The following is a 17,528-nucleotide window of genomic DNA, read 5'->3' as shown; positions in this document are numbered from 1 at the left end:
GGGGGTCCTGATCTCGGCAATGGGAGTCTTGATCTCGGCAATGGGAGTCTGATCTGAGCATGGGGGGGTCAGATCTGATCTTGGGTTGGTCAGGTCTGAGAAGACCCTACTCTAGAGTGATCCATTCTTTCACAAACCTGTAAATAAAGCCATCAGCAGTGACCTTGTGCGTCTGAGTCTTTGGATGGATGCCTACAGCAGCTCTCCTCGCCACAGAATTCTATGGGAAATATGTAACCTGATCTCTCAGTAAGCTCATAGACCATCTCATCTCAAGATAGATTTTACCTCTTAATTTGGGTTGAATGATTAGTTCAAGAGGCAGCTAGAGCAGAAGCATCTGATAAGTGTAGAAAGAGACATGTTTGCTAATGAGATCTAGTACAAAGTTTTTCTTATATTCGGTTATATTATTTATTTTAAGTTTGTAGGTTTTCAGTGAAATGTAACCTACTAATCCCTTTGTGTTTTGGCATGCATGCTCCTGAATATTTATTACAGCTAATTGGCGAAGCTGTATTGTGAAATGACTATTTCTGGTATTACTTAGAATTGGAGTATTAATTTAGTTTATATGCATATCATGATTATCAACTTTCATAGAATTAAGATTTTATGGAATTTATTAATTCCATGTAGATTTTAGTTAATCTCAGGGATTCAAATGGTGGCGTTAAGGTGGAGTTTTAAAAACAGTGTGTTATATAGTTAGAGTTGAATATATATTAAAATTGTTATGTTATAATACTTTTTAGTGCTGTCTTTGTGTTTTCCTGTACAACATCAAACTGAAAAGAATAAGAGGAAGATATGTATTTTTGTCTACAATTGAAGACAGTGGCTAATGTGTGCAACTGGATTTGTTTATTTTGAGTTGCATACATGTGCACCGTCATGCATCAGTATAAAAATAAAGCAGACAACCCCTTTAAAAACATCCACACTTCTCAGTTTATCAATACCACCATCAACTATCCTGTGTTAAGGGTGCTTTACACTGCATGATAGTCGGGCAGATTATCACTAGAAAGTGTTTGTATGGATGCTCGTTAGTGGTAATCTGTCGGTGTAAAGGTGCTGCCGAAATGCTCGTTCATCGGTTAATAGGATCGTTAATGTGGTCACATAAAGCTTAATTTGCCGGCAGCAGATCATGTTGTCTAAACAGCACTCTGCCGCCGGCAAATAATGATTCTGTATGGGTATGAGCAATGGCTTGCTTCCAGGCTGCAGCGCGAATACAAAGTGGCCGAGAGAGGATGCCACTTTTTTTCTATAGTATGCTAGATTGCAGTGGTGGCCTCAACCCATGGAAACAAGCAGTGTATAATGCGATTGAAAAATCCAGCAAAGGAGGCAATATGGACAGTCACAATACATTAGTAAGTGCCTTGTATTAACTTTGTCTTCATGATGCTTAAGTGAGACAACCCGTTTAAGTGACTATGCATTCCTGTGTATGCAGACAACAAATATCAGCAATCTAATGGTTCTTGACCTCTAGATCGCTATTATCACAGATCTGCATGTAAATAAAGGCACAAATGTCTTCCTGGCATTCTCTACTCTTAAGGGCTCATTCACATGGCCGTAGTGTTTTGCATATCTGCAAAACATAGATGCTGGCCCATGTGGGTTCTGCATTTTGCTGACCGCACATGGCCAGCTCTATGATAGAAAATGCCTATTGTTGGCTAAAATTGCGGACAAGAATAGGATATGCTCTATCTTTTTGGCTGCGCATGGAACAACACCATGTCCTGTCCGCATCTTTTGTGGCCCCATTGAAACAAATGGGTCTGCACCTGTTCAGCAAAATTGCGGAATGGATGAGGACTCATTCATATGGTCGTCCTAATGAGCCCTAACACTAGGATAACTGTGACATTATTTTGACTATGCAAATAATTCAGTAAAATATGAAATTTGTGGGTTCCGTTGTTTTCAAAATTGTTTAATATATCTTACCTTTTTTGCAGCTATTTGAATTACTTGGACCTGAAGGTATTTCAGTCATAGAAGTTCTCCTGCAGCAGAGGCAGAAAATCGTGGCTAAGTCCATTAATTGGCAAAATGAGAACGGGCAGTATAATTTGCAAGGTAGGAAAGATATAGAAATGTGTGTAACCTCGCCTGACATGTCTATCTTACTCACTACTTGCATTCACCATGTAATAAAGATCCTGCAGCAGGTTTTCAGCACGTTTATCGGCATTCACCCCGTTTGTAGTCAGTCGCACGGCCTGCAGGAGAGTGCGACAAATCTGAGAGGCCAGCAGCTCCATGCCATGGGAAACCGCCTTTGTTTTTCTGCTGCTGCCCTGCCTTTAGTATCAGGAATTCTGCATTTATGAATGCAATATATGGCTAGATGGTATTTGCATAGCTATGGATTCAATTTGATAATGTACAAGAATAAGCTCACCAAAGGAACGCATTAGCACACTGTATCATATAAAAAAAAAAAATGGATCCACATTCCCACTGCATGTGTTTCAGCCTTTGTATTTGGCAAGGAGCCGTATGAGGTTCCGTTTTACTATGGCCAGATGATCAATCAGATGTGCTTTGTGAGCGCCTTTCTCTAATCGCTGCGTTTTAATGGATGAAGACTGCTTTGCATTTGGATTACAGTTAAGAAAGCCTGTTTCCTTCTGCCAGCAAGTGTCAACAATCAATCTGAAGCTATCAGGCCTACAGTATATCATGTCTTCTTGATTTCCCATTAGGATGCCTTTCTACCTATTGCCGTCAGTTATCCTTTGTCTTAATAAAGCTGTCGTCTTTCAGTTTTACCCTTCAGGTAGAGATTCACTTCCTCCTTTGCACTAATTTGATTGTACATGCTCTTCTTCCTTCTGCCATTCTTCTGATTCCCCTTCTCTCACCCTGTCAGTCTGTCTTATTTTATTTTGTTCTTGGCCTCTCTAGTTCTTGTCATGTTTCTTTCACTTCCCTAGCCCTTTATTCATATTGCTGGAGAAAGGTGAGTTGTTTGTATTGCTTCTAAGGGTATTTCCGCTAGCCCTGTCCAGCCTGTAATTATCAATAAGAAATGCTACAGTTTAATTGATACCGCAGCCAGAGAAGGTTGTGCAACTCTGACCTGCAAATTGGATTGAAACTTTTCTCTTGCTCTCATATTTGTTCGCCTTTGACTCTACTCTTTGACTTCTGCTTGTCTGTGAACTACATTGTACCTCTGCTCATTGTGTTGCTCCTGGTATTATTCTTACAGAAGCACGGCTGTATGAGGCAGTGTTCGGTGCTTTCATCCCCTTTTCTGTACACCACCCCCTGATGTTGCACCTCGTAGCTTCCTCCGCATTCTCCCTGCTCTGCGCCCAATCAAAGGTCATCTTCGCTGATCTTACTGTGTAGTCTTTTTGTTTGTTTTTTCCTCTCAGAAGCAGTAAGTTCCGCAACACAGTAATGAAATGGTGCCCGTTGGAGAAATATCTCCATCCACATAAAAATAAAAATCCACAAACTGAAAAGAAATCGATTGCAGATAACATGTATTCCTGTCTTAGCATGAGGAGAACTGTAAAACTGGCATAGAAATCTGCACCGAAACCGGCAAGGATGCACGCATGTTTTACTTGTGGATTTAATTGCTCGTGTTTATGCAGATTTTGTAGACTTCGTTCATTGACTTGCAAGAAACTAAATCTGCAATGAAATCCAGACGATAATCCAGGGAAAGCTAAAAACATTATTAAATATATCACAAAATATATAATTGCTTTCCAGATCTTAACCCCCTATTTGCTTTTCAGTATATGCTCATGTGTCGAGCTATTTCACCTTTGTTTGCATGAGTCCTGAGGTCTAATGCGGGATTTACATTCTTCAGCCAGCCACCAACTATCGGGAGGGAAGCGTTCCTTCCCGACAACTGGCTGCTTGTTCAGTGCTGCGATCACCTCCCCAGAATGAGGACGAGTCATGGCTACTGCGATCGCTCATCCTCATAGAGCTGCAATGTTTCTGGGCAGCTGAGTGCCAATTAAACAGCACGATCTGCTGCCCAGAAACGATGATTTACTTGTCTGCATCAATGACTGTTTCACCAGATGGAGCTCATCTGCTTTCCTTTCTTCCAAAAATTCCAGAGGAGCATGTACAGTATGGCAGATAAGTCTCCTCACAACTATTAAGACACAGTCTCCCCAAGGAGAGATGGTACCCCTAAATCCTGACTTAAGCCTCTTACCCAGTTGAATCAGTACTCTCTGCTCTGCACTGATTAGGGGCAATCACCCCGAAACAGCTGTCTGCAGATGAGGTGCTGACTTACTTATTATCAGAGTCATTTCTGAAGGCCTATTTAAAGGTTCGAACATTGACTTAGGGCTTATGCACATGACCATATGTATTTTGCGGTCTGCAAAAAATACGGAATGCACACGGACATCATCCGTATATTTTGCGGACGGCAAAATACATATGTGTGGAACGGAACATCTGCCACCTAATAGAACAGTACTAGGACATGTTCTGTTTTTTTATGGAACGGGCATATGGAAATGGAATCAGTTTTTTTGTGGACCCATTGAAATGAATGGTTCCGTATACGGTCCGCAAAAAAACCCCGGTACAGACACTAAAAGAAAATACGTTCATGTCCCTTATAGGATAGCTGCCTTTTGTCTGGTGGCATTAGAGGCAGAGCTTGTTAAGAGCTCATTTGCGTCCCTTTCTTACCAGATGGATTAGCATTTTGCTCATTCATCGGGTGATCTTTAGACAGATTATCAGGAATGAGCATTCGTAGGAACCGTTGTCCCCGATAATCCGCCCAACAATCAGACACCTGTCAGCGTTCCTCTCAATGTTTGGTCAGTGATTGTAGCCAAAACCAGGTGCGGGTCATATCCTTCCATTATACCTTCTGTCTGTGGATGCTTCACTCCTGGTTTTGGCTAAGGCCTCTTTCACACGGGCTTCGCGTTTTGACTCCGGAGGCCCGGGTGCAATGCGGCAAACCCACACAAGTAGGTACGCGACTGCTATTGCGTTCCTTTCAGTTTTTATCGCGCGGGTGCAATGTGTTTTGCACGCGCGTGATAAAAAACTGACTGTGGTCACCAGACCCGAACTTCTTCACAGAAGTTCAGGTTTGGGTTCAAGGTTGTGTAGATTGTATTCTTTTTCCTTATAACATGGTTATAAGGGAAAATAATAGCATTCTGAATGCAGAATGCATAGTACGATAGGGCTGGAGGGGTTAAAAATAAATAAAAATAAAACAATTATTTAACTCTCCTTAATCCACTTGTTTGTGCAGCCGGCATCTCTTCGGTCTTCATCTGTGAGGAAAAGAACCTTTTTTGACGTCACTGCGTTCATCACATGGTCCATCACCATGGTAACCATGTTATAAGGGAAAATAATAATGATCGGTTCCCCATCCCGATCGTCTCCTAGCAACCGTGCATGAAAATTGCACCGCATCCGCACTTGCTTGCGAATTATTGCGATTTTCACACAGCCCCATTAATTTCTATGGGGCATGCGTTACGTGAAAAACGCACAAAGAGGAGCATGCTGCGATTTTCACGCAACGCACAAGTGATGCGTGAAAATCACCGCTCATGTGCACAGTCCCATAGAAATGAATAGGTCCGGATTCAGTGCGGGTGCAATGTGTTCACCTCACGCATTGCACCCGCGCGGATATCTTGCCCGTATGAAAGGGGCCTAACAGTTGCAGACTATGTGTATAATTTACCCCAGTCCAAAATTTTAAAAGTATATTCTATTTTTTAAGTTAAGGGAGATTACCATTTAGACAAATTTTGCTGCTCTTGCAGACATGGTCACCCAACTTCCCTAGTCGTGAAGGGCAAATCTTCCTAGCTAAGAAGTCACAGGTTAATATCAGATGTAGCAGTGCATAATCCAGTGCCAGTGTCAGATCCGTAATAGTGACCATATTTTTTCACTCATCTTTTTCCTCATTTAAGGAGTGTGTAATTTTTTTTATTTATTTATAGAATACCGCAAAAGAAATGCCCCGGATAGTGCAAAGCCCAATTACGGGTGTCAAGTCACTGTCCAGTCTGAGCAGGAAAAGCAGCTCATGAAGCAGTATCGACGAGAAGAAAAGCGCATTGCCAGACGAGAAAAACGAGTAGGCGAGGATGGGGAGATTTCTGGTGAAGGACTAATAGGCTTTGATCCGAAGGAACTGCGGATGCAAAGGTAATAAATGCCAAAAGCTGAGAAATGTTTCAGCTGTAATTGGTACTTTAATGTTTCCTAATCATTTATTTTCTTTAAGTTCAGCTTTTGGAGATTACACGATTTCAACTTCAGGTCACGTCTTAGCACAAGTATAGAATTTTTTTTTCCCTCTATGAAAACCTAATTTTCTAGGATAAGGAAGCAGTGATCTGCTTAATTAGAATCTGCTTGGTCGCTTTCATGCGGTTTAGAAATGCAGATTAAGGAGGTAAGCTATCTTCCTTAGGTGCTCTGTACACACCACTAGTTTAAGATTTATGAAGTCTCTACTAAATGCATTGAAACTATCTGTTTTTCCTCTGGAGATTAATGGTTGCTATTTTCTATGTTGTCATCTTGAAATATAGGGAAAAAAGGGAAAGCAAATAAGGCGTTGCATTGCTGCAGTGATGGGAAAAAAAAAACTAGCCTTGTTGGCGTTTTAAATATTGGACCCATAAAACGTGTGATCTCTACATTGTTAGTGGGGACAACAGCACTGTAAATAAGAGCGTCTCTGCGGTTATTGAGTTGCCGGTGCCTACAAATTATGCCTATAATTTGCTGCAATAGTGATTGGGAGAGCGTTTTCAGACTCTCTCGCTGACCTCTTTGTTTTAAAGCAGGTGAATTGCTAAATTGACTGTGACACTGACACCGCACTACTGCATAAACGTCCACCTCTTCCCTGTGCTTTATCTTGTTAGGGTCACCCCAGAGACTTCATTCTAGGGAGCCCTATGCAGAAATATATCTCTGCCTTAAAGGGAACCTGTCACCTGGATTTTGGGTATAGAGCTGAGGACATGGGTGGCTAGATGGCCGCTAGCACATCCGCAATACCCAGTCCCCATAGCTCTGTGTGCTTTTCTTGTGTATAAAAAACGATTTGATACATATGCAAATTACCCTGAGATGAGTCAGAGCTTGAAAATATGACTCTTCTCTGGTCACACAAGTAAGATATGACTCTTTTATGTTAATTTGCATATGTATCAAATCGGTTTTTTTTACACAATAAAAGCACTCAGAGCTATGGGGACTGGGTATTGCGCATGTCCTAGCAGCCATCTAGCAACCCATGTCCTTAGCTCTATACCCAAAATCCCGGTGACAGGTTCCCTTTAATATCATTCACAATTTTATAGGGTTTCTGTCACCTGAAAAATGGGTATTAAGCTGGCTGACATAAGCAATGTGCTAACATAACTATATTAGTGCCGTCTCACTGCCTGCCGCCGTTATTGAGAAAACCCAACTTTTATAATATGCTAATTAGCCTCTAAGAGACGTGGGGGGCGGGGGGGGGGGGGTGTGCATTGAACCTGCTCCTAGAGGCTCCGTTTGCCCACCTCTTTTCACGCCCTTCTCTTGATTGACAGGACCAGGGCAGCGCTGCTCTCCTCCCGCCAGCCGTTTTCGTGCAGTTCGGTATTTGGCCCAGGCGCAGCAAGGAAGCCAGCAGCCGCCGAGCGTCCTTCCCTGCCTGCGCCGAATACTGAACGGCACGAGATTTACACTGCAGACACGGCTGGTGGTAGGAGAGCAGCCCTGGCCTAGCCCTGTCAATCAAGAGAAGAAGGGCGTGAAAAAAGGTGGGCAAGTGGAGCCTCTAGGAGCAGGTGCAACGGCCCCCCCTGCTCCTAGAGGCTAATTAGCATATTATAAAAGTTAGTTTTTCTGAATAAAGGCTTTAGGCAGTGAGATGGCACTAATATAGTTATGTTCAGCTGACATTAGCACATCGCTAATGTAGGCCAGCTTAATACCCATTTTTCAGGTGACAGAAACCCTTTAAGTCTCATTGTGAATCCTAGAGTTTGGCACCAATGTAGCTAAAAATGGTCATATACTATAGACCTTTGTAGCTCAGATTATTATTATTTTTTTCTACCTATTCAGATGTACTCTGAGTGGCCTTGTAACTCACTACAGAGAATTCAGTTTTACTCTTATGTACCATCATCAATATTGTGTGTGCTTTGCAGTTGCTATAAAATCTTTTATTTTTTTGGGGCTTTTTTTCTAATACATATTTTCAAGGATTCGTCTAACTCACCACTGTCCTAAATTAGTTTATTATGCTTTCTTTTTTCATATATATATATACACAATTTGTGCAGATTCCTTTGTACGTGTTTGATTATTCTCACGGTACAGCAATAGTTTGCCTTGATTAAAATAACTTTATTCCTTTTTTTTTTTCCTACAGAGAGCATGCCCTTATAAATGCACGGAATACTCCAGTTTTGGGTAGGGAAAGAGACTACGGTGAAAGAGTTGTGTATCCGCATGTTTATGACTCCTATGCTGAAGCCTTGAAAGCGTCTGCGTTTGTTGGTGGAGCAAAGGTATTTTTACAGCGGTCTTATTTTATTGCTTCATAGTAAAGGAAATATATTTGGCTAATAATTTAATACGTTCACTGTTTTAGCTGCTTCTGCCAGAAGGTATTCAAAGAGAAAACAACAAAATGTATGAAGAAGTTAAGATCCCTGCGACTGAACCAATGCCTATTGGTCTGGAGGAGAAGCCAATCTACATCAAAGACTTGGATGAGGTTTGCATGGTTATTTGCATCATCTGTATCTTATTTGTATGGGCAATAATACTACCACATTCTGAGATAATAGAGGGGGAGGTTCCCCTATTCAGACTCTTCCTTTGGAGGACCCAGCTTGTTCATATATTGCTGGGGGATTAATACTGGGTATAAAAATATCCCTGAACTTTGCAAGGGTCTTATTTAACGAAAAGACAATAAGCAAACATAACCCCTTAAGGCTACTTTCACACTGGCGTTTCTGGGTACGCTTGTGAGATCCGTTTCAGGGCTCTCACTAGCAGCCCAAAACGGATCAGTTCAGCCCCAATGCATTCTGAATGGATAAGGATCCGCTCAGAATGCATCAGTTTGGCTCCGTTCTGCCTCCATTCGGCTCTGTAGGCGGACACCAAAATGCAGCTTGCAGCGTTTTGCTGTCCGCCTGACGATGCAGAGCCAAACGGATCTGTCCTGACTTACAATGTAAGTCAATGGGGACGGATCCGTTTTCACTGACACAATGTGGTGCAATTGAAAACGGATCCGTCCTCCATTCACTTTCAATGTAAGTCAGGACGGATCCGTTTTGATACAGCAGACACCTGGCCATAATGACGAGAAATGGTGATCACGCCGATCCCCATCATTTAGCCCTTCAGTCATTGCTTTCAACAGAATCTCTATTAGGGTTAATGGGACAAGGGATCAAAAGATCCCAGGTGCTAGACACTCTAAAGGGGCTAATTATAAAAATAGTGATTTAAAAAAAAAAAAAAAAATATTAAGTTTAAATCACCCCCTTTCCCATTTTTTTTAAAATATAAGCAACAACAAAAAAAACATTTTTAAATATCGCCATATCCAAAAATGTCCAAACTATTAAAATATTTTTAAAACATTTTCTGTGTGGTGAACGCTGTAACGGGGAAAAAAAAATTATGTGCCATTTTTTAGTCACTTTGTCCCCCCCCCCATCCCCCCAGAAAAATGTAATAACAGTGATCAAAAAGTCATACGTAAAATAATAGTACTATTAAAAACTGCAGTTTGTTCCCCTAAAAAACAAGCCCTCATACATATATGTATAAAAAATGTATGACAGTCAGAAAATAGTGATGCAAAGAAAATGTTTTAATTAAGCTAATTAATTAAAATAAAAACTACAATTTTGGTATCGTGGTAATTGTATTGAGCCGCAGAATAAGGACATGATGTCCTCTTTAGCACACAATGTCAAAACCCCAAACACCTCGTTGCAATTGTGGCGTTTTATTTTCAGTTTCACCTCACAAAGAATTTTTTTCCTGTTTTGCAATACAAGAAATGGTAAATTAAATTAGTGGCATTAAAATGCATCTTGTCCTGCAAAAAATAAGCCCTCATATGGCTGTGTGAATGAAAAAATGAAAAAGTTATGGCTATTGGAACATGGGGAGGAAAAATAAAAAGGGCAAAAATGAAAATAAGCCCAGTCTTTTCATCAAAATGCTATGGGATCTGCAGGCTATAGGGCAGGAGGAGCAGAATGATATACGTATAGTTTTATGAGAAAAGGAGAGGGGCTTATCAGAGACCGATAGTGTTTCCTGCCTGAATACAGAGAGCTGTCAGTCAGTGTGCACTGGGTGTAGTCTTAACCCCATCACAACCATGTAATTTTCCATAAAAAAAAATATTATTTTACTTTACTATCCCAAAGCCATAACTTTTTTTATTTTTTCATTCACGTAGCTGTGTGAGGGCTTCCTGTTTGGGTAACAAGTTGTACTTTCCTTTGGCACAATTTAACATTGCATATGATGTAGTGGGAAGGTGGATAAAATGTTTAAATGGGAGGACATTGGAAAAAAACACAATTCTGCCACAGTTTTATGGGTTTTGTTTTTGTGGCCTTGCCCATATGGTAGCACTGATCTGTTACCTTCATTCTCTGGGTCAGTACAGATACAGTGATAGCACATATATATAATTTTTCACATGTTTTCATAAAATTTTTATTTTTTTTAAAGCTGCATTCTCACCCCCATAACCGTTTTCATTTTTACATCTATGGAGCTGTGTTTGGGCTCATTTTTAATGATACCATTTTGGAGCAGGTATAACTTTTTGATCACTAGTCAGTTCATTTAAACATAGTGCATATAATGTAATGCCTTACACAGACCTTACCCTGGCAGACCCAGAAGGGGTTAAAGAGAACCTGTCACCATGAAGTGTTTCTTCCCAACAATTGCCTGCTTGTAGATGTGGGTGAAGCGCTGCGTTTTCATGCAGTGATCACCTCCACAGTATGGGGACGAGCAATAGCTACACTAGGAGAGTTCATCCCAGATAAGCTTCCCAACAATCGGTCACTTTATCAACTCCCTACACATCTTTTTGGCTTAAAAACACAGACCTTGACTTCATGACTTTAAACGCCACATTGATACAAATTTTGTCACAAGGCATGTTTCTGCTCCTCCCTCGCCACTTTCTGAAAAGAGGGCACAAATAAAGACAGAAATCTATGGCAGGTCTGATCTGCCAAGGCTTGCGCCTTGTCATAAATTAGGGGGGTGCGCACTGCACCACCAATGGTAACGAACGTTTAATACATTACAAATGCAGGCGGTGGCTGAAACACATTGCCGGCACCCGGCCTCTGATAGGGCGCTGCGAACCGCAGCAATTAACCCCTCAGGTGCCGCAGTGGTGGCAGTGGCAGCTTCTGATCGGAGCCCCAGCAGTGTAATCCTGGGGCTCCGATCGCTTACCATGGCAGCCAGGACGCTACTAAAGCCCTGGCTGCCATGGTAAGCTCCCTTCTGCTGTATGTACTATGCACAGGGCAGCAGCGAGAGTTTAAGATCCTATTCACCCTAATAGAGCTCTGGGATTAAAAGATCCCATGTTCTAGCCCTTAAGGGGGGGAAATGGTTATTAAATAAACTGTAGGGGGGAAAAAAAAACATACCAAAATATTAAGTATAAATCCACCCCTTTCCCAATTTTACATATAAAATATATAAACGATAAATAAAATATTACATATCGCCACGTCCAAAAAGTCCAAACTAGTAAAATATAAAAAATATCTCCTATGCGGTGAATGCCATAAAAGAAAATAAAAGAAAATCTGCGCGATTCACCATTTTTATATATTTTTTGTCACCTTGTCTCCCCAAAAAATAGGATAGGACTGTTCGTTTATGGGCCCGGACGTTCCATAAAATGCAGAATGCACGCAGCTTTTTTTGGCGGTTTTTATTTTTTTCGTCTGTTATCGAATGGTTTTGAGTGTCGCAATACTTTTTTTATGGTATCAAAACCGAATCAAAATTTTGGTATTGAAACAACCCTACTCATACGTATTTATCATCTAAGTAGTCTCTATCTTCTTCTGATGGAATCTATTTGTAGAGTAAAAGATTGATCTTATGGGTAAAAAATCCTCCATTGACCAAGTAGAGTCTGGCCTTTCCACATATGTTTTCACAAAGCATGTATAGCTTTTACGGTTGTTTTCTCTGTGCTCAGTGCGATTAAGCAACAGAACTGTTGAGGTTCAGTAATTCATAAAAGCTCAGGCCAACAAAGCTCTCTGAGATATTCGCAGTGTGTAATGATTCAGGCTTTCGCTCTTGCTTTTTTGAATCAGATGAGCTCTCTGCGAGTACAGATATTACAATGTCCTTGAGCTTGAAAATGACAGTATAGGACTGCTTGAGATTTCACTAAACATCCGCAATAGCGCTTTCTCTGACAGACTTCCTCTACTAAATCCATTTGCAAACCATTGATTAGGAGCGTAGAATGGAATAACACGCGTGGACAGAAGATTGCCTAGAACATTTTAAGGAGCACACTGAAATTGCTTTGTGTGTGCAAGAAATTTGCTCATACACGGACGTCAAACCAAATTAGTAGAGCAGTTCAGTCGTCCTCTTTATAATACCGCATTTATGATGTCTCAGGAGACCTATTGAAATTCCTACTGACCCACATTCTCTCCATCATTTCAACCCAATCTAAAAGGGTAAACTGTTTTTACAATGCTAAATTTGGTCTCCCTGGCTCACTATCTACCACTTGTCCTGATAGCAAAATTTTACTGCATGACAGAATAACAGGGTTATTGCTTTAATGTAGCGCTGGGCAATTTTGGCAAAAAAGAAATATATATATTTCTTGATATTTTTTTCCCTTGCAATGTAATAGAGAGGAGTGCACATATCTATTAGAGGGAGTACTGGAGGAGGCTATATAATGTATATAGATGGAGGACTGGAGGAGGGTGCTGATTTTGTTTTTGTTAGCCATCTTGTTGCCTAACTATTGGGATCGTGGTTGTCTCTTCCGAAGAAATAGCTTTTAAAACGTGGTTCTGGAGTGATTGGGTGTGAGAAAACAATTATAACCAGCATGAATTTGATTATATTTCTTGCAGAAGTAAGTTTTAAGGTTGTTCTTGAAAACTTGGATGGTGGAGGAGAGTCTAATATGCTTCGGTAGAGAGTTCCAAAGAAGCCTATGAGAAATCTTGTGTGAGGAGCAGATGAAAGGGGAGCAAAGAAGTAGGTCTTTTCCTGATTGGTGATTATGTGTTGGGTTGTATAGGGAGAGCAGGCCAGAAATGTAAGGTGCGGAGTGCAGACACTTTGTGGATGACTTTGTATGTCAGGTGGTATTTTGAACTGAATTCGCTAGGTAATGGGGAGGCAGTTAAGGGATTGGCAGGGGAGGCAGAAGTGAAACAAGGGAAAGGTGGATTAACCTGTTAGGTGGGAGGCCACAGAGGTTGAAATAGTTTAGGAGGGAAATGATAAGGGTATTCAGTAGCATTTTGGTTGACTCTAGGTTAAGGAGTGGATCTGAGAAAGCAAATTATTTTCTGTCTGTATTTAGCTGCTTTTAGAGAACTGTCACTACAAAATGTAGTAAAATTTTTCTTATTTTTGCAGATTTTTTTATTTAAATCACTGATAAAAATGATAAAACCAGAGGGGTAATTTTATTTGGCCACGTGTGTGCGGCCTACAGTATGTACTGTAGGTAAGACGATCCGGGAGTTCCGGCGATGAATTGGGGGAACACCTCAATGATATCCAGAAGGGCTCGGATACTCCCATCGCACGCCATGTGACCTTGACTCATGACCGCAAAATGGATGCCATAAAGTTTCAAGGGATAGAGGTGATTAGAAGACCTCCTAGAGGTGGCGACTATGACAAAAAAGTGTTACAAAAAGAGGCATTGGATGGGAGATATCACGGCCAGTATATTTAACACCGGGGACCCCTGTTTCTCCTATGAATTTTTGGTGGGTCATATTCCTATGGCTCTCCCTTCTGTGCCCTGCATCGCTAGAGATGTATCATGAAATGACATTCACTTTTGGTCACCACTGACCCCCCTCTATGTTGTCGCACTCATTTCCCCTAGATCCAGAGAGATGCATCATGAATTGACATTAATTTTTGGTCACCACTGACCCCTTTGACATCTAAAGTACAGTACAACTGAGTTTATGCATATATATGTGGATAACAGATATAATTTTCTGTGTCCGCACACACAAGATATCCATCTTGGGAGGTATGGATCCCTTACTCACGGTTTCGCACACAACATAGTTCATATATGCGTGCGGTTATGTGTGTGGGGGGTATCGATGCTATTCAGTTATGTCTAAGCGCAAGCACACTGTGTGCGCTTGATCCTCTTACCTACTTATGTATGTCGCCTCATAGATGCCGACATCACCTAAAATCACCATAATATCCCTGCTACTCTATGGAGTGTTTTGACACCCACTGAGTATGCGGATGATGAAGGCAGTGATCAAGAGCGTCTGAGCCGCACCTTCAGTCTCTCCATTCGCCCGCACAGGAGCTGGACTTTCTTTATTTAAACAGCTTTGGCAGCCGCGTTACGGCCATTCTAGCGCCAATGCCACTGCCTTACCACACAAGACGGGCGGCGTTATATGTTTGTCTGTCTTCAGTTTAACGATCCTTAGCTCCTGATGAGCCCTGCACCGAAACGCCTAGAGCTATAGATAAGATCTGAGTACAGACTCGGTGAACTCTCTATATATAACATGTATAGGGCGCTTAGCCGCTGTAACTGCCGGCAGTAGTGAAGGTGTTTGAGCATATGGGGGGACGGGGTTGTTTACACCCAGAGTGGTAGAAAACTAGACCACTATCAAATGGTGCTCATGTTGGAGGCCCCGATCCCTGGCTCAACACATTCCGGCAAAGAGTGGTCATTGGCTATACAATACATAGTAGCTACTCCCCCTCCAACTATTAGAATGCGCTACAGCAGACGTATATAGTGCAGGGCCAGCTTTACAGCTACATTGTGTCTTTGCGTGCAGTGTATTAAAGGATAACTGTCACACCTTAGACCCTAATTTCAGTTTTCATATATGTAGTTTCTAATAACATGATATTCCAGAATCAGTTACTATTAGACTTACTTACCCCATATTTAATAAGATTCAACCCTTAGCAACCAGTCTGCATAAAACTGCAATTTCACTATTCAGTTAATATGGCCGCCACTGCCCTCACCCTGAGGCTAATCCAGCCTGCCCTCACTAGCCAGTAACAATAGCCTCCCAAAAGTGTCAGTAACCAGAGCCCTCCCCCCTAAAGGGTTAATCTCCTGCAGCACAAAGGGGTCCTCTTACCACATGTTGCTGTCATTTATACACTGAGCAGATGGCAGGTCTCCCTTCCCTGGTCTGCGCTGCTTCAACTCTGCATTGTCCCAGTCTGCTGAGTGAGGGAGCGTCTGCCAAGCGCAGGGACAGGGAGAAGTGCACACAGCCCAGGCACTGTTATCAGCTGCTGGGGAGGACCTGGCTTTAATCATTTACTTACAGTCCCTGGCTGTCAGTAATCTGACCTTGCATGCTTCTGCGTCCTCCGTCCTTCAACAGATAGACGGACCCTGCATAGCAACCTGATTTTAAGCACAGGTAAAAGTAGGCAGTTTAGGGAACAAAACTGTGGAATTAAGGGGTAATTGAATACACAGTGAAAAGTTGAAATAGGGCAACTAAGGAGATATTAATCACCACAATCCAATACTCCAAAAAAAAAAAAAAAAAAAAAAAAGATGACAGTTATACTTTAAATATCTATACTGCCACCCATAACACATTGTAGCCATTGGTCCCCTACATGTCAGTAGGCGCTACAGCAGGCAGACTGGGGAGCTGGATCAAACATTTGGCTGCAATGTGTAGTAGATGTTTGTAGGTCAATAGCAAGTTCTTTTTTTTTTTTTTTTTTTTTTTGATTTGGATGTGTAAAAAAAAAAAAGTCCCTCTGATCTGTTTATTTTGAACACATACCTAATAACATTTAGTGTTTTAATTTAGATTATTTAGTAGTATCAACTGTATCTAATCAATTAAATCAAGGTTTTGCGGAGTACCCTAGGTGTCCAAACTGGTTAATACAGAGAAGTTTTTACATCTTATTGTGTCCTGTTCATATGACCTGACTTTGCATGATTGCATTTCTTTTTCTGTTTACCTTGACAATTAATAGTCAACATTAATCAAGTACCGTTATGTCTTAAGTTCTTTATATGCATTGCTCCGCACTATAATAGTGCGCTTTAACCATGGAGAATAATCCTATTAAAGATTATAAACAGGGACGTGGCTCAGAATTCTGCCACTCGTGATGCCAACTGAAGAGGCACCATTCACCTCCTCCAACAAATAGCCTCAGGTGAATTGTACTGTGTGTGAGGAGACATTATCATGCATTATTAGATATACAAAATATGTCTAGTCTTTTGGCAGCCATTTCAACATGAGATTGATTGAGTATACTAGATGTTATGCACACTCCAATTACAAACTACATTTAGGACCCTAAATCAGACTCCACATTTGAAAAGCACTCCTTGCTTGCCTGTTGTAGTAAATACTTGTATTCCCCATGAAATAACATTACAGACAGTAGATGTGGATCCACTGCGGCAACCAACCAGTCTGACTTTTTGCTAGTTCTAAGGGTGTTATCCTGGTGGTCCCCTGGTTTTTACCTTTTAACCCCTATACAGTGATCTGGCCTTTGCTGCAGGGGAGCCATCAGGCCACTATGTATTGGAATAGTCCCGGTGTAGTTGGCTGCTGACCCATGGGGGTCAGAAACACTAATGCACAGCGCCAAGGGATTATGCAAAGCTTGTTGTCAGTGGCAGGCCAGAGTCAGGGCAGGCAGAGTTCATACAGATCTGAAAATAAATCCAAGGTCAGGGCAGGCAACACTGGGTCATAACGGAGAAAAAGTCAGGCAGCTGAGGGTCAGAGTCAGGAAATCAAGCAGACAAAGCAAATGGATTATAGCACCTTTTGCAGGATCTAGCTAGCAAAAAAAAACACTGTTGCTCCGGTACCTCTCTTGGGAGTCTAACCATTGGCTGGTGAAGATTGATGTATAGGTGCTCTAGCCTATAAAGATCCAAAGAACCACACTTGTGCGCCCTACGGATCAGGGAAAGAATTCTAACAGCAAAGCGCAGGCTGCAGCCTCCAACAAGGGATATAGGATCCCGGCGCCCGACCCTGCTACTGGAAAGCATGGAAGGATTAGATTGACTCTGGCATTGTCAGGATGAGTGATGTGGTGCCCATGTCTGCCCTGGATGGTGGGGCGGCAACGGGCACAGGGCGCTGCCATGAAATAATTCCGGAGTGCCTTCTCACAACTCTGCATTTTGCTGTTCCATTGTTATTCTTCCCATA

The 17,528-nt window shown here is 41.7% G+C and overlaps 1 protein-coding gene across 1 annotated transcript in view; it reads left to right on the top strand.

Moving 5' to 3' along the window:
• The window catches only part of ASCC3 (activating signal cointegrator 1 complex subunit 3), a 670,136-nt gene that overhangs the window by 83,310 nt on the left and 569,298 nt on the right, over positions 1-17,528 (top strand). The window contains exons 5-8 of the mRNA XM_044289192.1: positions 1,980-2,100; positions 6,000-6,207; positions 8,441-8,579; positions 8,663-8,788. Of these exons, the coding sequence (XP_044145127.1) occupies positions 1,980-2,100; positions 6,000-6,207; positions 8,441-8,579; positions 8,663-8,788 (594 nt within the window). The remainder of the gene's footprint in view (positions 1-1,979; positions 2,101-5,999; positions 6,208-8,440; positions 8,580-8,662; positions 8,789-17,528) is intronic.

The sequence above is a fragment of the Bufo gargarizans genome, chromosome 4, assembly GCF_014858855.1.
Source record: "Bufo gargarizans isolate SCDJY-AF-19 chromosome 4, ASM1485885v1, whole genome shotgun sequence".
Lineage (NCBI taxonomy): Eukaryota > Metazoa > Chordata > Amphibia > Anura > Bufonidae > Bufo > Bufo gargarizans.
Note: the sequence above shows the minus strand (reverse complement) of the source record. Positions and strands in the feature narration are given on the sequence as shown.